Source organism: Antechinus flavipes, chromosome 2, assembly GCF_016432865.1.
Source record: "Antechinus flavipes isolate AdamAnt ecotype Samford, QLD, Australia chromosome 2, AdamAnt_v2, whole genome shotgun sequence".
In the NCBI taxonomy this organism is placed as follows: Eukaryota; Metazoa; Chordata; class Mammalia; order Dasyuromorphia; family Dasyuridae; genus Antechinus; species Antechinus flavipes.
In genome coordinates, this window is record NC_067399.1 from 510,246,897 (window position 1) to 510,271,407 (window position 24,511).

Genomic DNA, 24,511 nt, shown 5'->3' on the forward strand with positions numbered 1-24,511 from the left:
AACCAAACAGTTCTCTTGTTGCACAGGGAGAATTGGATTCAGAAGGTATAAATAACCCGGGAAGAAAAACAAAAATGCAAGCAGTTTATATTCATTTCCCAGTGTTCTTTCTTTGGGTGTAGCTGCTTCTGTCCCTCATTGATCAATTGAAGCTGAATTAGCTCTGTTTATCGAAGAGATCCACTTCCATCAGAATACATCCTCAAACAGTATCGTTGTTGAGGTATATTAATGATCTCCTGGTTCTGCTCATTTCACTTAGCATCAGTTCATGTAAGTCTCTCCAAGCCTCTCTGTATTCATCCTGCTGGTCATTTCTTACAAAACAATAATATTCCATAATGTTCATATACCACAATTTACTCAACCATTCTCCAATTGATGGGCAACCATTCATTTTCCAGCTTCTAGCCACTACAAAGAGACCTGCCACAAACATTTTGGCACACACAGATCCCTTTCCCTTCTTTAATATCTCTTTGGGTAGGCCACTAGTTTTTAATTTATAGTTACTGCAAAAAGAAATTCAGCTTAATAATAAAATCAATTGCCAATATTTGCATTTTACGGACACGATCTAATTTGCGCTTCAGAATAATCCTATGAAGAAACCTAATCTTCCCAGGCAAAGATACCTGACATACAGAAATTAAATGATTTGCTCATGATCATTCAGTTTAATAAAAAGTGGAAGTGAGACTCAAACTTGGTTTTTTTGATTCTAACCCTGGTACGCTTCTCATATGATATTACATGTCTTTCTAAAAAAGTTGATGCTTGTGTTTTAAATGCCCTTTTGGGATAACATGCTAGGATTTTTGTCCTGATAACTACTTTAACTGGTATTCTGGGGATGAGGAGGTTATTCATTTATTTCCTTCTCTCAAGAGTTAACATGAAATGAAGTTTCTTTTTAGTCTAATTCCTTCTCTTGACCTCCCGCCTGCTGGGAATCAAATACAAAGCCTACTTAGGAACAATCAGATGGGCTTTTGGCACAAATGGACTCTTTGGAATTTGATGTGTTTTTATCTGCCACCTCACTATTTAGGAAAATCAAGCACTGAGCTAAGTAGACCTCAGCATTTCCTAATGTATTTTGGGTGTGCAAGGCAAATAGGTGCTTGCTACTGGCTTTTTTTATTCCCAGAAACAACCTTTGCATATAAAAGAACCACTGTTTGTCTTTGGGCTGTTCCATTAATCCTCTGGGCCTCAGTTTACTCATATGTATAAGAAAGGCCTAGATTAGGTTGTCTTTGGCTTCTCTTACAAGCTTTAATCAGTTTATAATTCTATACATATTTTCATATTTAAGGTGCCCACAGTGGTTGAGATTGAGCTACTGTATATTTTCATTGACACCTCTCTGAATTTCAGGTTGTGGGTTGTTTTTTTAAAAAATAATCTATAAAATTCAGGTTTGGACCAGAAAGATAATTCTAGGGTTTCGTGGTTATTCAAAAAAATTTTCAATATAATTAGATTTTCTTGTATACATGTGTCACCTCCCAAAAATGCATTTAAAGACATCTTGAAGTCCAGAGGCTCCATTTGACTGGGAAAGAGTCTAGTTCCCAAAAAACATAAAGGATCCTTGCCTTAAATTCTGTGAACCTAAATACATTTTTCCCCACCCTCTAACACAGCAGCAGAGAGACCTTAGAAGCTCTGTAGTCCATCACTTCCTTTTACAAATAAAAAACTAGAGCGGTTAAAAACAATTCACCTTCACAAGCACTCATTTTGGGGTACAAAGAAAGAAAGAAAACTGTACTACAGTTAGTCCAAGATCACACTGACAACAAGTAGCAAAGCTCTTTATTATTTTTTTGAGGGGGAGGGAGGGGCGAGGGAGGATGGAGGGCCCTCTTCTTTCTGGGCCTTGAATTCTTTCTCTCTATTAGTGGCCCTTGGATGATTCAAATACTTACTCCCTATTAATACTGTGAGTTTTGTGGAAAGCCTAATCTATACTACAGGGAGAATGGGCAGGGATTTCTGGGGGCTTTTTGTCACCAAGAGTATTGGCACATGTTGCCTTGTACATAGTAGCCCTTTAATAAATGTTCATTGACTTGATGACAATAGGAACTTGTCAAGTTTGAAAATTACAGAAGAAATGTAGGAAAGGAGAAGAATACAGTTTTTAAATGGTTTGGGTGGTTGAGGGGGAATGACTTAGAAGTAAAAAGGCTCTGAAAACATTTTCCCTTTGAACCTGCTGGTGAAAAAATTTTTTAAGAAAAGCACAAGGGTGAGGCTGGAAGTAGGACTGAGGTTGTAAGAAGACTGCCTCCAGCCCATTGTCTGCTGTACCAGGAGAATGAGCGGTTTCTTACATTTCTTAAATTGTGCCCCATTTAAAGGGCAGCTACATTTAAATCCATAGTACCTGTAGTGAAAACTGGCCTAAACGATTTTCTCCCTGGCCAGCCTGCCTAGTGCCATTACAGGGAGAAGATGGCATATGTAGGGGAATGAGGTCTTTGCCTGTCTTCCTTTAGTTTAGCCTATCCCAGGAATAGGCTTAAGACTGATACTCAGTTCAGTCTAGCTACTTGTGGATGCTCTAAACCTGGTCACCAATCAGCCACAAGGGAGTTGATCAGGCAGTTGTCGCTTGTTATGGATTTTCTAGCTTTGCAGATGGTTGAGAATGGGATTAGGTATGTTACAGGTGGGTGAGTCATGCCGGTTCTCCCAAAGCCGGACAATTCTCAGATGGGCTACAAGGTTCCTGATCTAGCTGTCTCTGTCATCTACTCCCTCACTTTGACCAAAGTCCCCTGTTGAGCATTAGTCCACCAAAATCAACTTTCCCGTCTTCATAGTAAACCCTGTGGCCAACATCAGATGCCCATGTCCTCGTCCTGGGGCTAGACCTCTTTGCACATAAAACTGCAGGCCCCTATTTCCTTCCCCATGGAGGCGCAGATGTTTAATTTTAGACTGGCAGATGTTTTGCTCTTTGCTGAGATCAGAAACAAAGGCAAGATATGGGTATTTATAAACCAGCAGCTCTGCGCCTGAACTCACTTGGAATTAACTCTTTCTATGGAATGCACAAATCAAATCTTGGGTGCTTTCAGTGACATGGCAATAGATTTGCAAGCTAAGCACTGTGGCAGTCCAGGGGGTGTGGAAAGGAGGTAGGCAGACAGGCAGGCAAGAGATCACTGGGAGTTTGCTTCCCTTGCATTGAAGCAGCTGCTGCCGCCCAGAAGCTGACAAGCTAGAGAAGAAAGAACTCTGGAAATGGAGAAAGAGGTTCCTCTAGGGACAGAGAAGTTGAAGCTTATAGGCTAGTTGATGAGAGTACTTGCAAGTGAGGTTAATGCCGGACTATTAACACTTGAGAAAATCACCTCAGTCCCAAACTAATAGCCCCTTAGTCTATACAAATCCAATTCAACCTTCAAAGTCATAGCTCACACTTCCCCATTCTCCTGGAAGCTTTCTTGATCCACCTTACTATAATCCCTGAATATTTACAAAATTGATTACTTTGCACATTTGACTCCATTATCAAACTACTAATTTTTCCCCCTTAGATTTTACTGGAGTGTTTTGGATTTTTTGTTTGTTTTTGCCTTTTTGTTTTGTTTTGCTTTCATGGCATTTCATTATTTTCACCCTATCTGAGCATAGTTGACCAGCTATGTTCAGATAGGGTGAACTTGAGTCCTCCCTATCCAAAGGAATAAAATGTTTTGTTGTCATTTCTTCTCTGGATCCAGGACTGGTCGTTACAATTCAGTCCAGACAATTTAGTTAGTGTTTGTGTTTTTTCTTTTTATTATTGGAGGGAGGGAGGGAGGGAGGGAGGGAGGGGGAGAGAGAGAGAGAGAGAGAGAGAGAGAGAGAGAGAGAGAGAGAGAGAGAGAGAGAGAGAGAGAGAGAGAGAGAGATTGAGTGTGTATAGTATATTTGGTTATATCACCTTAGTTCATATAAATCTTATATAATTATTGGCACTTTCCATAGATTCAGTATTCCTAAAAAAGTAGAACCTATTCTCATAACTAAAATGCACATACAAGGGAAAAAAAACCACCAAGGTCTTGTTCAAATCTAATGAAGTATTGGTATATTCCTATTCTCGTATACAATCTTTCTATTGAGGGAAAGATATATTTCACCCTTAGTCCTTTCTATTCAAACTTAATAACCATTGTGTCGGTCACAGTTCTGTTATCTTTCAATGTTGTTTCCATTTATTGTGGTTCTTGCTTAAATCATTCTTAATTCTGCTTACTTTATATGCATTCATTTACATTTCCCCAAATTTCTAAGAGTTCTTCATATTGTTTACATTAATATCTATTGCTTCCATAATTCATTCATTATCCAATAAAATCCTCTTTTTTTTTTTTTTTTTTTTGCTTCAATAAAAGTAATATCCTAAATTGATTGTCTTCATTGTAAATATTTCCTGTTTCTTCAAGAAGAATGTGAAATCCTTGAGAGCGGAGACCATGGTTTTACTATAGGATTCCTCAAGGTATTCAGTGAGGGAATGAATTTGAATCATGTTATCCCTTTTATTATTCTGTCTCATTAATTTCTTTTAAATCTCATTCTTGTTGGCTAGAGTTAATTTTCATGTTACTTAATTCATCCTGGGCTTCCTTACAGGGAGTGGGGTGAGTAGTTATATTAGATCAAGAAAGGAGATAAGCCACTAAGGTTTCCTCATGCCTAGCCAGCCACTCACTGAGCCTTGACAGCCAGAGTACAGTAGCAAAGACCAGGTGGCAGGTGCACATTTGGGACATCAGCTTTTATAATCTTCCTGACCAAGTTGATTAGAACAGTTGGTTGTTATCCAGCTATTAAGATTGATTTCCAGCTAGGTATATGGTTGTCCTGGATTCTGCTGCTAAAAGTGTATAGTAAATAAGCTTATAGAATACTTTCTCTTAGCTCTCCCATTCCCAGCCTCTTTTGATTAGTGAATCTTAAGGTTTTTTTTTTTTTTCCTCAACAACTCATTTATACTACAGTTGAAGAATCATTTGCCTTAGGTCGTAGAGCTGTCAGAACCAGATGCTATATATACAGGTCTCACCACTACAAATCCTTCCCAGCTTTGTCCTATGAAATACAGAATGAAGATGATAATAGTCGGCTCACTGGATCCCACAGTCTAATTGAGATAAGATTCACAAAATCCTTAAAGGGGTTAAAAATCTAAACTGTGTAGTAATATAATCAAAATTCATTGAAGAAGGAGAGCCAAAAATGGAAAGACTTCATGAAGATGGGGGGAAATTGATCTGGGTCCTTACAGGCGAGTTGAATTTGGATAACAACAAAAAAAGGATTTCTACTTAAATACTAGTTAAAGTACAATATAAACAAAGGCTTCTGAGGTAGTGATGCACATAGTGTATGTGTATAAGGTAGGCAGGAAATGATAAGAAGAATCTGTAATATATAATTATGCAAGACAGAGAGGTGGGTAGGAGGTAGAAGCAAGATGATGCGAACAATATTGGTTGAGTACTTGGACCAACCAGTTGAATATCAGTCTTAAAGGGTGATAAACTCCAGCCCTGTACTAGGGGACACCTGGAAGATCTTGATTGATGTAGGTTTTAGGGTGTGGCTGTTCATTCCATGATTTTATTTTCTTTGCTTGTAGTTAGGTGTTTATCATTGGTTGGTCAGTGGATATCATTAAATTTCTTCCCAGTGCATTTGCTCTGTGTTTGTCAGGGATGGTTTTTAACTGATTAAATATTATTTAGCCACTAACTCCTTTCATACTGGAGGAGAAAGACTATTGCTTTCACTTTAATATAGTGTTGAGTTTATTTTCTCTGCTCTGAAGTATACTTTCTTCTCCTCCTTTTCATAGATCTTTTACTGTGAATCTTCCTTTACTAACCATCCTAAAATTAACCAGCTTTATCCCCAAACTTTGGATCTTTATTCTTGTTCAATCTAACATGTAATTGTATATTTTGGATCCTGTTCTCTACAGATCTATTCTGTTTAGCAAACATTTATTGAGCATTTCATGCATACAAAGATGAATAAAGCATAAGTCCTTCCTCTTGGAGCTTACTGTTTCATAGAGAAAATAAAACACATTATGCAAATAAATATAATCCTAAATATAGCAAGTGTAAAAAAAAGTGTCACAAAAGGCTTCATGTGGTCTGAAAATGGGAAATTTGTTTTGTTTGCTATGGTCTTGTAAATACCTAGCTAGAAATCTAGCTAAAATTCTTAGTAATTTTCTTGTCTTGGCCTTCTCCAATCTATCCATCATATAGCTGCTATAAGAAACTTCTTAAGGCATGTCATGTCTTCATTGGATCTCCATTGTGTCTATAGGATGAAATGGAAACTCCTAAACTTGGTATTTAAAACCCTCCACGATCTGTTTCCTGATGAACTTTCCAGCTTTCTTTCAGGGTCTTTCTCATGAATGCTGTGCTCCAAGGAAATAGAACTGCTCATCAAAAATTGAATACCTAGGTGGTGCAGAGGATAAAGTGCTGGGCCTAAAGTCAGGAAGAGCCGAGTTCAAATGTGGCCTCAAATACTTATAGCTGTGTGACCTGGTCATGTCACTTCAGCCTGTTTGTCTCAATTTTCCCATCTGTAAAATTTGTAAAATAGCAAACCACTCCAGTAGCTTTGCCAAGAAAACCTCAGAGTCATATCTCGATTGACTTATCTCACCTCAGCAACTCAACTTCTATGAAGCTTCCTGTCCCCCAGTTGCTTAGTGTTTGCTCCCTCTTCAGTTATCCATGAAGAATATTTGTGTCATACCTATCCCAGTAGCATATAAGATTCTTGAGGACATCGGATGTTTTGTCTGTCTTTGTATTGTTCAATACTTAACAGAGTTTCTTGTACATTAAAAAAAAAGCTGCCTCTTAATAAAGGTTAAATTCAGTTATTAGGGACTGAGCATATAGAATGATTTTAGTAAATTCTTATTGATTGAATTTTCCCATACTTTGTAAGTGAGTAGCTTATATGGACAAAATTAGTGACTTTGGAAGTTTCTTGTGCTGTAGCAGTAAGGGCTTTCTATTTAGGGAGGGGATACTTGGTCACAGTGGCAGCCATGTTTATTCTCCAGTTTCTGGCTTTGTTTTCTGTGTTCCTGCAGAGAATTAGTTTTTCTTTATGTCTATTCTTCTGTTATGTCTTGCTTAGCATATACTTCATGGAGAAGAATAGATCTATTCCTTCCCTCCCTTGTCACCCAGCCGTCATTGCTACTTTGTCCTTAACTCTTGAGCCTCTGAATACTATTCCCATGTGTTTGCCTTAGACAAGAAAGATGGACTTTGAGAATTCATCACAGATGAGTGAGTTTTATTGCAAAAGTACAAGATCAGCAGAAACAATGAAGGTTTCTCTAATCATCAAGACTATATATATATATATATATATATATATATATAGTCTACTCTGGCCCTTATCCCTTGTCCTTTCTTTTAAAAAGATAGAATATTGGGGGTAGCTAGGTGGCACAGTGGAGAGAGCACCTGAAGTCAGAAGAACCTGAGTTCTAATTTGATCTCAGACACCTAGCTGTGTGACCCTGGGCAAGTCACTTAACCCCAATTGCCTCAGCCTTTCTCCCCCCTTCTTCCCTTCCCCCCCCCCCAAAAAAAAAGAAGAATATATATATATATATATATATATATATATATATATATATATATTCTAGGCAGGAGGGCATGAAGGACATGAATGAAAAAGGAATTCCCTGGTAGTTCCTTCTCTCTTCTATTACCAGCTCTAATCCAGCCAGATCATGATATATGTTTTGGAAAATTGCCTAAAAGGTTAAACAATTCTAAAATAGCATCAAGATGCTGTCTGTATATGTCATGGTTGCATCCATGTATTGGAATTTATACAATTCCCCACCCCATAAGCACCCATCCCCACGCATTAAACAGAGGACTTTGTTAAACAAAAGGTTTGTTCCTTTAAACAAATTACTCAGGGCTACTTTTTTTTTTTTTTTTTCCCCTCTTGTCAAGACCACCCTCTGCTGTGGAACCACAGCTTATAGTTGTCCCTCCTAAGGATCTGTATGTCTGCAAGCTTTTTATTGAATTTCCACAATATACTTTTGTCCCATTTGTGATCTATATCTCTTGATGACCTAGTGAGGAGACGGTTGCTCCATGAACTTTAGGGATTTTTTACTTTTTGGTCATCGACAACAATTAAGTTTCACAACAGATGCTTTTTTCTCTCTCTAAAAAGTATTCTTTTAAGGATGATACTAAAAAGTAGCTTGCATGTCTGTAGTCTTTTAGGTTTTTATTTTATTCTTATTCTTTTTTGGTTTTGTGTTGTTCATTGCACAGTATCACAATTTGATGATCTAAACATTAGGCAAGTTTCCCCAACCCCCCACCCCTTATATATAAAGAAAAACAACTCTGCATACCCCTTATAAAATGGCCATATCTGACTATATAATGCAACAATCTGTCTACTGTTCTTTTGTCTCTACTCTGATGTGAAGAGATTGGAATGTTTTATTATTTCTTCCCTGGAACCTTCATTATTTTCATTTCACTCAGTTATTTTTTCTATTGATAGGCACCCACTTTGTTTCTAATTCTTTTCTACTACAAAATAGTCTGCATGAACTCTTGGTGTATATAAAACTTTTATTTTTTCCTTTGTTCTCTTTGTGTTGTATATTCCATGGCATATTGGGTCAAACGATAACTATTTGGTGATTTCTTGCATAATTCTAAATTGATATCCAGAGTGGTTGTATCAAATTTATCTATTCACAGCAGCTTGCCTCCAATACTGACTATTCCCATTTAATTGGATATCTTTAAACAACCTCCAATTTTAATTAATATTTCTCTTACTCAATAACAATTTCTTATGCTGATTTATAGTTTATAAGTACTCCTTGTAAACTGTTTGTTAACTATCTTTTGACCACTTCTGTATATGCTGCAGTTTAAAAATGCGTATTCTTTTATAATATAAAATAAATTATAATATAAAATTGAGTATTATTTTAGGTCAGGGGTTCTTAACCTTTTTGCCATGCCTTTGGGTATAATCCGATGAAGTCTATGACCTTCCTGGATTTTTAATTGAAATGAATAAAATACATAGAACACACAGGAAACCAATTATTAGTACAAGTTTTCAAAAAAAAAATTTTTTTTTTTTTTAAAGCTCTTATCCCCCAGATTAAAAACCCTTGCTCTAGGTCATCTCTACATTTCTTTCCTGTTCTAATCCTAAATAGTGCTTTGCGTCCATGATGGTTTCAAACCCATACCAAACTACTGCCAAGAAGAGAGAAGAGATTATTTGTCTCTTGGGATGCCCTGAATTATCTTCATTAAGTAAAGGAAAAGGAGAGATCTCTTATTTGAGAGTTTATGTTTTATTCCTAGGGAAGTACTTCCTTGCAGCAGTTATAATATGTCACATGTGTGTACATATTTACAGAGACCTGGCCATGTATAGCCACACCTTGCATCATTGGTAAATGGTGCAGGGGACATGCACAAATTTTAAATACAGATCCAGACCTCCTGAATCTCTGCTTGGTGGATTTGATTTGTAAATTGGCAAGTTGATAATTGTGGGGGGAGGGGAGCGGAGAGAAAAGAAACTGGATAGCCACCAGGAGCATGAGAATGGGAGGAAATCTCTGGGCTCCTCTTCTCTCTCTGTGTCTCCTCCATGCGCCCTCTCCCCCTCTCCTTTAAAATTATTCCTCTCCTCTCCCCTCTCTCTTTCTCTCTTGTCTTTATAGTTTTCCTTCTAGCTAGGCAAAGGAACAGATTTTGGTGTATATATGGTATTACCTTTAACAAGTTGTATCTTAGAGGTGACTTTGGATTCTTGGAGTATCTACCTATGTAACAACAGTTCTGACAGGTCTTATCTATCTGGAAAGACTTTTCAAGTACAGATTTTGCAGTAGACTGCATTTATTTAAGAGATAACCACCACCGAATTGATTGTGAAATGATGAATTTTTGGTTGCGGCAGTCCTTTAAAGCCCACTTAAAATTTGTGATCCTCATTGCTCTAAGGGAGTACCTTTTCTAAGTATCATATCATGTATGTGGGTTCAGCTTATTGGTTAGTTTTTTAAAAGCATGTTATGGGACTTAATAGGACCCAGCTGTTCTGAAAAGATGGTATTCTTCTACTACCTATAAACTGGTTAGTGTTGAGATTTGTATTTCAGTGTACATCTCTTGGCAGTCTCCTTAAACCATCATAAACAGTTTTCTTTTGCTTTGGCTCTTCGCACCTCTTATACTTTCAAATAATTTTTAATATGATGAGTTTGAGTTATGGTGGGGGTGTGTGTGTATGTATATATGTATAATGGGGTATATATATGTATGTATGTATAATGGGGTATTTATCCCATTAGAAAATTTCAACATGTAGTTTTAAATGGAATAGAGCTTACAAAAGAGATTGGAATTAGGAATAAATGAAGGCAATGAAGGATCATGTTGGAAAATGGTTTAGAACAAAATCTTGAGGTGGGGAATACCTATTTTTAGGTTTGGTTTGAAGATGAAGCAATAAAGCAGAAGGAGGAAGAGTTGTAGAAATTAGAGGAGAGCCAAGATAAGAAAAGCATGGTTAGAACTTCCAGAAAGGAAGAAGTGATCTTAGTATAAATAAATACAAAAGAATGAGAATAAGGAAAGGGGAATTGAGATCACTGGGGGGGCATTGAAGAAAGGAAGGGAGAAATGTATCCTGAATTCCTCAGTTGCTAATATTCCTATCACTTCACAACCCCAGCTTTGTGTTTATTTGTAGATGTACAAGTTGTTTCTCCCTCAATCAAATGTAAGCTGCTTAAGGACAAGTACTGTTGCATTTTTGTGTTTTTCTTTCTAGTACTTGGCACAATTTGGTTTAAAAAAAATGATTGTTGAAATAGAAAAGGGCAGTGATTAAGGGCAGGAAAAGATGGAAAAGAGGGAAGTAGAGTGAAGGAACTCACATTTGACAAGCTCAGTGGGCATACTCTTTGCATCTCCTATGCACAGGTCCTCAAGGTTTTTAAATAGGGGACCAGTTCACTGTCCCTCAGACTGTTGGAGGGCTGGACTAGAATGAAAACAAAAACTTTGTTTTGTGGGCCTTTAAATAAAGAAACTTCATAGCCCTGGATGAAGGGGATAAATGTCCTCAGCTGCTGCAATCAGGCCTGCGCCCTTAGTTTGAGGACCCCTGTATAGTGTCTAGAACAGGATAACTTACCTAAGAGATAGCTTCGGAATTGGAAAAAAATGAAGATGAAAATCACTGAAGTACCATCATTGTGCCTGAGGCAGTCTCATCACTGCTATTAGTGGAGCAGAGCAGATAATGCTGAACAAGTTCAACATAACCAGAATGTTAGTGGGTTTCTTCCCCCACATATACTCTCTTTTTTTTTGGGGGGGGGGAGGTTTGGGATAAAAGGGAAGTCCTGAGTTCAATTCCAGCCTTAAAGCACTAGCCATGTGATCCTGGGAATTCACTTAACCACTCAAAAAAAAAAAAAATCCTATTATACAGCTAATTCGCCAGCAGTGAAATGATAGTTAGGATTCCTTCTGACCCTACATGAGTTGGATTTGAACTTTGGAATCTTTTGCTCAGAATTAATCCTTAGAATTTACTTCAGATGTAAAAATACCTTATTTGATGATCTGAAATTTGGCAGGGTCCCAGAAGCATTTGTTCCAGAGGAATCTTCTCCCCAGTTTGACCCCCAACCCCAAAATCAAATCATTTGAATTTTTCCTTACTCCTATAGACATGATCATCCACAACAGTTGCCTAGGAATATACAGAGCTCTTCTTCTTTCAAAATGTAGGTACTTTGAAGCCTATTTTTGTTTCTGAAGCCAGGGAAGAGAGGAGAAGAGAAGGAAGAAGGGAAAGGGGAAGAAAAGAAATATGGAGCACCTTTCCAGATGAGCTACAACTCAATTTTAGAGTATTTTTAGCCACTGGCTGTATCCAGCACATGCTAAAAGCAGAAATAGAATGTAGATTTTTTTGTTGTTGTTTCTCTTCTGTATCTGACAGTCTCTAGTTTTGCTAAAAAAGAAAAAAAAATAGGGTATTGGATTGGGGTGGGGGAGGGAGAAGCATTTGGGAAGCAAACAACTTGGGCTGTTTAAAAAATCATTCCAATGTACATCATTGTAAATTGGGAATTATTTCTGTTGGTGAAAATTCTTTATGTAAATGTCACTGCATATCAGCATTACAAAGTACTTCTCGTTTGCATATATAATCATGTCATGCTGTACAGGGGGAGCAAAAAGGGGGGAGGGGTAATTATGTTTTAAAATATCATCTTGATTGTTTTTCTCATTCTCTGTGCAGGCCCGGTAACTCTTAAGGTTTTAAAGATTCTGTCTCTCTTCTCTTTCAATTGCTGGTTGGTCCCTATCCCTTTGCTCTAGTAGACACAATTAATAGATGCCACTGAAGTCTGGAAATGTCCCAATTGGGTCTCTTCTGTTTGAATGGGTGTGATCAAAAGCAGGAGTTTGTTCCTTAACATAAATATGAATGAGTGTGTTTTCGAAGGTATATTCCAGAAGCCTAGACTCAAAATGGTCACTTAGCTAGCTAGTTAGCTCAACAGGTAAGAGTGTAGATTGCTCCCTTATGTTAATAATCATATCTTTAGTTTAGGAATATAGTTCATAAAAGACTTTTTGAATCTTTACAAATAAAACTTATTGTTGCTTTTAAATGGCAAAGAGAATCCAAAACAATGGTACACTAATATTGAACACAAAGGTTTTGGGTCTTTGTAATATCTAAGGCAACAAGCATTTATTAAGCACTTACTGGGTGCCCGATACAAAGTGAGAAGGTACGCAGAAAGGCAAAAGTAGCCCCTGACCTCATAAAGGACATTCTGATTTGGGAGGGAGGAGGAGGAGAGACAAACAATATATAAACCACTCTCTGTAAAGAAATTATTCTTCATCTTGCACTGGGCTATGAAATGGGAGAATTAATAGAATGATGTTCTCATGAAAGATTCACCAAAAACACTGACTTACCTGACATTCAGGAAATGTAACAACAGTTCTGACAGGTCTTATCTATCTAGGCTAGGGATAGGCCATTGTTCTGCACTCTAGTTTATGCAAGAGAGACTAAGAAGAAAACAGGATTTACTTCCTAAAGAGCTTCCTGTATAGACCTTAAGAGCTGTATAATTTAAGCAGATATTTATTATACTCTTTCTGTGTGAAAGCCTCTGTGCTGGACACTAGAACCACATCATTAACAATTGGGAATCTATTTTTCTATACCTTAATCTTCTTCAAGCCATGTCTTGAATTGAAACTCAAATTAAAGGCTAATTGTTGTCCTGGAATTTCTCTTTAATTCAACACACTTGTATTAAAGCATTGTGTTTAGGTGGGGCAGTTAAAATAATCCCCACTCCCAAGGAATGCTTACATTCAGCAGACAGATATGCACGGTGCAAGTGTCTGTGTGCATAGTGTAAGGGGGGGAGAGGGGACTAGCAGTGTGATAAGAGGAAAGGAGAATAAGGAGGCAGTATATTTAGATATAGGGGATGATTACCGACCTATGTGATTGTGGAAAAGTAGTGAAAGAATGGCATGTCCGGAACAGTTAGTAATCTAGTTTTTCTTGTAACATAGAATTTATACCAAGGAGAAATGTGAGATGAGGTAGGGGGGGAAAAAAAAGCCAGACTGGAGGGCCTTAAATGTGCCATGCTTATGAATTTGTATTCATTTATAGAAGCAAAAGGAAGTCCATTAAAGTTTTAGTGAAATGATGTGATCAAAATTATTTCTATTTTATTTATTTTAATATTTAATAATCTATTTTCAAAATACATGTAATGATCATTTTCAACATTTTCACTTGTAAAACCTTGTGCTTCAAATTTTTCTCCTTCCCTTTTCCTTTACCCTCCCATAGACAGCAAAGTAATTCAATATATATTAAACATGTGCAATTCTTCTATATGTATTTCCACACGTTTCATGCTGCACAAGAAAAACCAGATCAGAAGGGGGAAAAAAAGAGAAACGAAAAACAAGTAGACAACAAGAAAAAAGTGAAAACACTATGTTGTGATCCACATTCACTCCCCATAGTCCTCTTTTGGGATGCGGATGGCTCTCTCCATCACAAGTCTATTGGAATTGGCCCGAATCACTTCATTGTTGAAAAGAGCCTCATCTATCAGGATTGATCATCACATAATTTTGTTGTTGCTGTGTACAATGTTCTCTTGTTTCTGCTTATTTCACTTAGCATCAGTTTATGTAAGTCTCTCCAGGCTTTTCTGAAATCATCTTGCTGATCATTTATTATAAAACAATAATATCCCATAACATTCATATACCATTAGCCATTTTCTAACTGATGGGCATCTATTTAGTTTCCAGTTTCCTGCCACTAAAAAGAGGGTTGCCACAAACATTTTTTGCACATGTGGGTCCTTTTCCCTTTTTTATGATCTCTTTGGGATATAAGCCCAGAAGAGACACTGCTGGATCAAAGGGTAAGCACAATTTTATAGCCCTTTGGGCACAGTTCCAAATTGCTCTCCAGAATGGTTGAATCAACTCACAACTCCACCAATAATTTTATTAGTCACACTTATTTCTTAAGAAGATTTTGCTAACTATCTGAACAGTAATCCAGAGAAATAGTGAACTAGAGGCAAGGATACCATTAGGAGGAGGCTCTTAGTATTCTTGTAGTGACAATTCTATTAAGAGTCTTAAAAGGCCCAAGGTGCAAGGTGTTCTGTTTCCTTAACCATGCAAACTCTGGAAGTGGTGCGAACAAGTTCTCTGCCAGAGGCAGTGGGCTTTTTTCTGGTTGCTCTTAGTGGTGTGATTTGTATATAACGAGAGGAAATTTGGATTCTATACAAAAGTAGAAAATGATACTAACAATAGTATTTTTTATATTTGTTGTTCAGTCTTTACGGTTTTGATTGACTTTTCATAACTGTAATCCCAATTGGGGTTTCCTTGTCAAAGATCCCAGAATTGTTTGATATTTCCATCTGAGGAAACTGAGGCATATAGGGTTAAATAACTTGCTCAGAGTCAACTCGCTAAATTTCCGAGGCCAGCTTTTTTTGATTCTACCCACTGACTACCCACATTTTCCTTTTTCTAGGTCTAGCATTACCCACTGCTGCTAGTTGGTTTTTCTTGCCCTTTTTTTTAAGAAGTCTCATCCTGATCTCTACTTCTCTCTCCCATCCCCAGTTGTTGATATTGTCTTCTTTTTTTCTCTGCACTCTTCCAATATATGGAAACATTTCAATTCCTCATCACCACCAGCAGCCCAGTGAAATCTAAGCTTCAAAAGGGCCATTTTATTTATACAAATCAGCTCTAAACAAAGATAAGGTCTTGGAAGAGCCTTTCTAGTTCAGTGCCTTGTTGTTCTGATTTTTTGCTGTAAAACAGGTGGTGTTTATAAGGATCCACTAAAGTATATATAAAGGATTCATAAGAATCCTTGCAGGCAACATATTGCCTTAGAAAACTATATATTAACACTATCAATGTTTTGTTTTATTTTGTTAAATATTTCCCAATTACATTTTAATCTGATTCGTGTCTTGGGAGTATTACAGGCCTTATATTTCAAAACAATTCACATGTGATATGCAATATTCCATAGCTGCAATCCCCTATTTCTGAACGGGGAAGTACCTTATCACTTCTTTGAGATCTAATTTGGTCACCAAAATACAGTAATTTCTGTTAATTTTTTTCCCCTCAATGCATGATTATTATAAAATGAAATGTTTTCTTTTGTTTTTCTAGTGACCTATGATTCTTAATATATTTACTTCTCCCCTTCCATTTTATATACATGCCATTCTTACTACTCCTTCCAAAGAATCGATTACTTATTATAAAGAATTAAGAGTGATAGATCTGTAAAATGAACTGATATATCTAAAAGCCTGACATTATAAAAAAAGAAAGGCACTGATATTTTCCTATCCCTTTTTTGAGGTTCAGAATGGTCTGTTAGGATTTTGCAGGCTCTCATCTCTTGTTTTCTCTCCTCTCCCTCCCCCGCATTTGCCTAGTCATTGAGCATATTGTTTTCTTAAATTGACTTGCTTCACTTTATCAGTTAATCTTAAAAGTTGTTTTGTATATAATAGGTACTTTGTAAGTGTCAATTGGATTGTTTTGGAAAGGCATTGAGTGTTTGTCCTGTGTTACAATTCTCAAAACAGAAATTTGAATCTTGGACTTCCTGCTTCAGTTTCTTAAAAATAAAAAAACACTTAATGAATGCTTATTGGATTTGATTGGTGACAAATTTATGAATTTGGACTTTAGGACTTACCAGATTAATTATCTCTACTTCTTCCAGACTTACTGGACTTGTAGAATCGCTGAATTCATGATTCTTTACAATTTAAAGAATCCAGTCTACTTGATTCCTGATTCAAACCCTCTTTACAATATGAGTTATAATCAGCTAGCCTTTGCCTGAAGATTTCAGTGAAGGACAACCATTGGTTGTCATCATCAGCAACTTTTCACTAACATCTCTCATCTTCCTGCTTTTTCATCTGTGAAAATGGCAACTTGATATACACCACCTTGAATTGAGAAACCCATTAGACATTCTCATCCTTGATCTCTTCATGATCCAATGGCAGACCTTAACAAGAAGTTTGCCAAGATTAAAGCTTAGTCTTTCCTAGGGATTGAAGCATCAGGTGGTGAAATCTATTGTGTAAGCCAAGGTTAACCTATTTGCTGTTCTATACTTTTTTTTATACAAAAAAGATGAAGGTCCATCCTAGACTAAATTCAGTCAGTGCTGGAGTTGAAAAACAAGGTAGACAGTTAATTTGACTTAGGTTCGTTTAATTCAGAAGACAGTTAAACAAATGGTTGTTAGTGCCCATCCTTCTGCTTGATTATGGCGGAGGCATGAGAGAGGAGGGGGAACGTTGATGACCAAGTGGACCTGGAGTCAGGAAGATGCAACCTTTTGAGCTCAAACCCAGATTCACACACTTATTTAGTTGTATGATCCCAGGTATATTACTTAACCCCGTTTTCCTCAGTTTCTTCATCTGTGAAATGAGCTGGAGAAGGAAAGCTTGGGAACCAGGAAAATCCCAAATGGAGACATGAGAGTCAGACAATTTGGGGTGGGGGAGAGGGGGAAGATGTGATTGATGGTGGGAGGGCAGAGAGGAAGAGAAAGCAGGGGGTGGGTTGTTTCCTATTAAGAAAGGATGTTGATAGGAGATGGAAAGGTTTAAATATATGAACCCATTATATCATAATTCATTCCCCACCTGTGCCATACAGGGATAGAAACTGGGCCTATAATTTCTTGGGCATAAAAATGTGAACATTTATTTTGAATGTAGCCCAGGATGACACCGTCAGAAGCCCAAAGAGTGGTCTTGGCATTGAGGCCAGCTGTCTGCCGCCCCTCCCTCCCACCTGTGCCCTATAGACAGCATTCCAGAGGCAGTTAGAAACTGGAGGGGCGCCTGCCGGCTGGGGAATGGTCAGGGCACCTTCGGGGAAGGGAGTTTTGGTTGTGTTTTTGGAGATTGAGGCAGCTTCCTTGGCCCTCGAGAGATAAGCAATGAGAGGTGTTATACAAACCTCTTACAGTAGCCCTAGGAAGGTAAGTGGTGAGATCAGATCATCATCTAGCACAACCTCCCTTCCCCTTTTACAGATGAGAAAACTGAGAACCTCAAAACTGGCCTGATGAAGGCCACCTTATCCGTCGGGTCACAAAATCAGGAGTGTAGGTTTTCTGACACTGGTCAAGAGCTCAGTAGTTATATAAGAGGAGAGCTTTTGGTAGAGGGGAACCCTACGGGTCACGGTCTCTGGGGCACAGTGTGTGCAGGCCATGGCTGGAGCTGCTGGTCAGGAGGTAAGGACTGTTGCTAGTCAGGATGGAGATCTGGAAAAGAGGGAAACTGAAGGGTGGAGTAGGTGGAAGGAGCAAGGCAGCCCCAGCAGAGTCAGAAGAGATACCCAAAAATCTTCCTTGGATGCTTAAAACCGAATGGTTGTAAACTTGAGGTTTAGGGGTGGGATCTCTGATTTCAAAAAAATTTCTTGGGGGAAGTGGGGGGTCATTGTGGCTTTTTAAAATTCACCTATTCTCGAGAGATGATACAAAGTAAAGGTAGCAGATGAGAAAATGATCATTGTCGTGGCCCTCTCTATGTGTCATGGGTCATTTCCTTGCCTCCTCTTATCATTGTGCTTCTTAGTTGCAGAATTCTGTCCCCTAATCCCCTTGAGCTTTCTATAGAAACAAAGAAAAACAGTTTAGTGAAAGGAAGCCATTGGACAGTGAAATTACCCCCCATCCTCCTGCTCCAGCCTTCATAGACCTAAAGCTAAAAGAGATCTTACGGTAGTCTAATCGGGTCTTCTCATAATACAGATGAGGAAACTGAGGACAAGATTTCTCGCCCAAGGCCCATAGGTATTAAGTTGTAGAATAGTTTTGGACCTGGATTTTCTGACTCAAGATCTTACAACCTTTGCTTCTGATAAGGCATTACCCTTCTAAGAAGGACCATCTATGTTATTTGTCATAATTTCTTAACCTGTTTTTTTTTCCTTTTAGCAGTTTTTTTTTAAACATGTAATCTATATTTTTTTAAAACCAGCAATTTTTAAGTATATAGGAAAACTATCAATAAAGGACGAAGGAATTATTGCTGTTATTCTTCCTTTTCAAAAGATGTGTGAAAACGTTATGTTTTTATTGGAGGGATAGTTGTCTTTCATGTTGGAACAAGAGCAAAATGCCATCAACATGATAGAACTTTAAAAAAAAAAAAAAACTGAAAAACTCCTTTTGTAAGCTAGAATTCCAGTGTGTCCCCCATTTAAGCCACTGCCTAAAGATTGACAGCATTAAGGTCTACTTGGACCTTTTTTTACTTAGTAACACTTTGTTCATTTGTGACTGCACTCTTTGTGGGTAGACTAGTGTTTTAGATACTCAGAATGGTTCCTAAATGTAAAGGTCTCTCAATTGGGTTCTAGGTCTAGCTGTGACATCAATTCCAAATATCACCTTATGGGAGAGGTCTCTGTACCATACAGTCCCAATCTTTAGAAAAAAATAAGTGGGATAAGGCAAATCCTCACTTTGCCTAGTGCAGCATGATAGAGATGACCATAAGAAAGATATCTCGGGGTGATTTTCTTAGGAATATATTAGGTTCTGAAAGCAAACCAGGCTAACCTAAGAAAAATTTATAATTTCTTTTCATCCCTAGTGCAAGAGAAACCAGAGCAGATTCCTCTGGAGAGCCGCTCTTGTGTCCTGATCCGAAGAGACCTGGTAGCCCTTCCTGCAAGCCTCATTAGCCAAATTGGCTATCGCTGCCACCCTAAGCTCTATTCAGAGGGTGACCCTGGTGAGAAACTGGAGCTTGTTGCAGGTAATGCCACAGCAGGTTTCTGCCTTTCCCACCCATCCATGCTGCCCATAGATTCTCCTTCTTCTTGCACACACCCACCCCCAATTCAACCTCTCATACCCTCAAAATGCTAAGCAGAGGAGGAAAACTGAATCCTCCCTGTAATTTTAGATTGCAAGCAAATGTCCTTTCTTTTTATTTTCTTTTCTCTTCAGAGCAGTGAACAATGTACTCATCACCAATCAGTCAAAAAAAAAAATAAAAAAGAAAGGATAGAACATCTTAAATTTCCCTTAATTTCCTTTTAGAAGAATGTGTCATTAAGAGAAGTTATTCAATTGAATTAATTTAGCATTTTAATTGAATTCCCCAGCTTGTATTCTTCCTGATTGGTACGGGCTGCATCACAATTGTATTTTAATTTAGGTTGCAGACAAAAACATGTTGTGTATTTTTATGATTCTTTCCCCCCTACTCCCCACCCCAACTTCTAAGTGTCAAATTACTGCATTCTCAGGGTAATGGTTTTAGGTTTTGTAATAGCAAAGGCAGATTGAGAAATTTGATTTCTTTTAAGGAAGCTAGCAATAATTTGATCTAAATGTATATTAGCACTTTGCCCACAATGGTCATGTGTTCTATTTTCAACATGTTTTCTCTTAAGTTCTGATGGGTTTGAAGTATTTTTAAGGCCTTTTAATAAATAGATTATCCATCTAAACTATTCACATTTGAAATCTTGTCTGTGCTAAGCCCATTTTACATGAACTTTTCCATGTATTTTGTCAAATGTGTCAACCAATGATGATGATCCTTTCCCCTTGCTCCCCAAACTCCCTCAAAAAAATCCTTCCCCAGAGTGATGGAGGAAGGCTTATCATTTTTTCTGGTTTGGAAATAATCCTCTTTTGATCCAGGCTGAAGGGAACAGGTAACTTGCTTAGCGACCCACAAATAGTGGGTCTTGAAAGTTCTGCTTTTTTAGCTTTGGACCCATTCTCATCTTATCTCAATGCAACCACTTTCTTGATTGTTTCCCAGAGATTAAAGGTATTGGTTCCCCTGTTGCAGTATTCAATCTGGACCAGTATATAATTTATAAAGTTTCTTTTCCTATAAATAGAAAATAATGGAATAAGTGATTTTTTTTTTTTCACACCAAGAGACTTTAATTGGCTAGTACCATTTTGTGTCATGTTTTGTTTTTAAACTTCTCATCCTGTTGTGAGGTGATTAATATCTATTCAATTAATAGTTTTTTTTTAACTTGTTGGATTGTTATTATGTGTATTGTATTTGTGTGTTTAAGCAAAAATTACTTTCTGCTGTACCTGATTGGTTCAGCTGGTATGAGCTGGGAATATCTTGGTTGCCAAAGAAACCATAGCAAAGCTAATTACTTTCTTAAATTTGAAGAAAGTGACAAGTATATCTGCCTGTTTGGAGTGGAAAGGAGAGGGGGGTGAAATGCACATACTGTGTAAGTAGGTTTGGGTTTTTATTGTTTTTCTTTTCTTTTTTTGTTGATGTTCTTTTAGCAGCATTCTTTGAGATGGTCATACCAATAGGACATCAGGTGCTTAATTATGTTCCATAGGGTTTACCCCCTATGTTTGAGGACATAATCTATTATGATTCAACAGATGATCAGATTATTTGAGTGAAATTAAGAGATTGACTGAAGGAGTTTCATACGTAACTTAATAAAAGAATTACAGATTGTTAAATACTTAGCAAATGGAATGTTTAGATTGATGAGCCTGCTATTGGTTGTTTTAAAGGTAATATCTTTGAAGTAGGAATGTCCTTTTGTAATTTATCTAATAATTACATGTCTCTTTAAGGCATGATTATTCTCCTAACTTTTAAAGGGAGTATATGGAAAGAAGCTTATAATGGTCTTACTATAGCCTTAAAGGCTATAGTTAGCACTAGCTTTAGAAAGCAGAGAATAAAAGAAAGCGCAATTTATTTTCTTCTTCATCATGTTGCTGTATTGATATGTTCATTTAGTTTATAGCGCCTGGGTAGATTTCTTCATTGATGTTAAGATGGAGCATCTTAGACATGAGGTTCAGAAAAAAGATCAAGGTTGGATATCTCACTTTGAGCATGTGCAAAAAAATGCAAACATGGGAATGGTTGCTCTTTAGGAAAGACAATATAAAAAGAAAGGAACAGACCCACAAATCTAGGCTTTGATAGGAATGTGGGAATGGCCATCTGCATCATGTGGGAGAGGGAACTAAAGCTGTCAAAGAGACCAAGAAATGATGAAGAATATCCAACCATAGATGAGATTTTTCAGAAAAAGGAAGATTGGCTTGTGCTTAGATAGTGGCAAAGTACTGAGTAGATCTATAGAACTTATTTGCCCCAGTGGTTGATATATCACCAATGGGCTGAAGGTAGGTTTATTATAGATCCCTGAATGACAACGCCCCAAGAGTGAAAGGAGCTAAGAAGTTGGGTTATTATCGTGGAAGATGATCATTGTTGCCATCCTCATCAGAGCTGGTGCCAGAAGGAACCATGTGATTTGAGTTATCCCTACCAGACACATATAATGAGTTGTTCTATTGTTTTCATCCATGTTCACCCACCATCCATGCTTTGATGCTAGTGGTGGGAAGATCCACATGATGAATTCTAGATTTTCTTTTCCTTGCCTCAAGTTGATATAATCTCATCTTTGTAAGAGTAAAGAGGGAGGATCATCTTCTACCAAAGTTTGCATTATTTAATGGGATAGTTTAAGAATTAAAGGAACATCAAGTAGGTGTTACTTAAAAAGATAAACCTTTTGAAAAGTTAAAATCTTTTTATTTTATTTATTTAAATTTATTTTCCCTTCTATACCTCTTTTACATTTATAATAAATCTGAGTTGTTAAGCAAAACACATTCCCATGTTGTCTATGGCCAAGATTTGTGTCAATCTTAACCTAGTCCCTATTAGCTCTTCTTTTAGGAATGGGTAGGTAATGTATTTCATTATTAATTCTGGAGTGATAATTAGTGATTCTTTTGATCAGATTTCCTAATTCTTTAAAAAAAATTTTTTTTCTGTTAATGTACATCTTGTTCTTCTGCTATTGCCTACTTGTACTCTGCATGAGTTCATAAAATTCTTTGTTTCTTTGAAATATCTTTTCTCCCTTCCTTCTTTCCTGCTTTCCTCTCCTATTCCAATTCCTCCCTTCCTTCCTACCATAATCGTCTCCTGATCATTCACAGCATAATTTGTACAGTTGTTCTCTATTTGATGGACACTCCCAGTTCTTTCCCACCAAAAATACAATACTCTTTAAGTAGGGGAGGAGAAAAAGAGAGAGATCTCCATGCTACATTTTACTCGCTCCAAAAAAATCTTTATTTCAGTTGACTGTTGTCTGGATTATAGTGTTGTTTCATTGGTTGGCAATCTGGAGGACCTGACTTTGAAGAACTAATTCTGAGGGCTTTTCTTTATGTTCTAATTGGCTGCAGGCTCTGGAGTCTACATTACACGTGGCCAGTTGATGAACTGTCACCTCTGTGCCGGTGTGAAACACAAAGTCTTACTGAGAAGACTTCTTGCTACTTTCTTTGATCGGTATGTCTTTGAGAGTTTGGGTAAGGTCCAGGTTGGACCTTTTAACATCTTATTTTTTCTCCACTTGTTTTCTGTAATACTTTTCAGTGTTTTGGAACAATTCCTTCCTTCCATATTCTTATTTAGTATAGTTAGGTGTGTGTTTTGTGTTTTGTTTTTTGTTGTATTGACTTTTTTTTTTTAATATGTCAGCTATTGTTTTCTAAAAGGTTATCATCTCAATATGTTGGAGCTCACCATTAGACATTTTTGTAGGTGAGGATAATGATATCCACAGAGAAAGAATGATTTCCCTTATAGCAATAGTATGAACCTCAAATAGAATCCAATCCCTACCATAGATATTGACTTAGAAATCAAAAAATTAATGTTTTCTTTTACAGTTTTATTTTGTTAAACATTTTCCAAGTAGATTTTGATCTGGTTCCGAATGGCTCAGTATTACCCTTCCCCAAGAGCAGAACTTCTTAAACTTTTTATACATGTAACCCATTTTCTTATGAGACTCCAATTATTTAGGTATATAAAATAGGTATATAAATTGAACATTTGCTGATAATAAATCATAATATGGGAACCCCCACATTCAATTATATGACCCCATATGGGGTCATCACCCACAGTTTAAGAAACTTTGCTCTAGAACAGAGATTACTGAGTAGCAAAATTGGGACTGGAATCCAGATGTTTTTATTCCCTGCCCAAGATTATGTATGACCAATGGATAATCCCAGGCCAGCCTCTTCTCTTACTTAGTGACTGAGCTATCTTGCCAGCATTATTCATGTTTAACTTCAAGAAATTCCAACTAACTTTCATATTAGCCAAAGTAGATTCTGATTAAGAAGGTAAATCTGCAGAGACATAATCCCTATAGGAAGCATTCCAGCAGTAAATATTTGCTTGACTTTCTTCCACCTTTCTGTGTACTCTCCTTTATGTTATCAAGGATAACAAATAATGAGTTGATTTAACGCACTTAGTTGACTTGGATTTTTAACAGTCTTAAGAGTATTTGCTACCTTCATCTTTTCTTTTTCCTTTTTTCTCCGTCAGGAATACCCTAGCCAACAGTTGTGGGACTGGAATCCGCTCTTCCACTAGTGATCCTAGCCGGAAACCTTTGGACAGCAGGGTCCTTAATGCCGTGAAATGTAAGGTCCAAAACTCATAGGAGGAAAGGGGAATGAAACCAAAGTGATATCTTAGACCTCTAAGTTTTCGATTGTGCTATCAATGCATAATTTCTTTTTGGTCTTGGTTTCTTAAAGACTCCTTCTACTCTGCATTTCCACAAGAAGCTCCCTCTTAGCCCTCTTGTAACAACAACTTTTAGGACCTTTTATAAAAATCTGCTTTCACTTCTGATAAGGAGATAGAAGGAGGGATTTTGCCTATGTGTAGATGGTTATAGTGATTTGGGGGCTTATATAGGTGGTTCTG

At 37.3% G+C, this 24,511-nt stretch overlaps 1 protein-coding gene across 3 annotated transcripts in view; it reads left to right on the plus strand.

Annotated features, from left to right (window-relative positions):
• Nucleotides 1-24,511, plus strand: part of NACC2 (NACC family member 2) — a 123,918-nt gene that overhangs the window by 90,295 nt on the left and 9,112 nt on the right. For all 3 annotated transcript variants that reach the window (XM_051980347.1, XM_051980348.1, XM_051980349.1), the window contains 3 exons: nt 19,331-19,495; nt 22,963-23,068; nt 24,125-24,222. In XM_051980347.1, the coding sequence (XP_051836307.1) occupies nt 19,331-19,495; nt 22,963-23,068; nt 24,125-24,222 (369 nt within the window). The remainder of the gene's footprint in view (nt 1-19,330; nt 19,496-22,962; nt 23,069-24,124; nt 24,223-24,511) is intronic.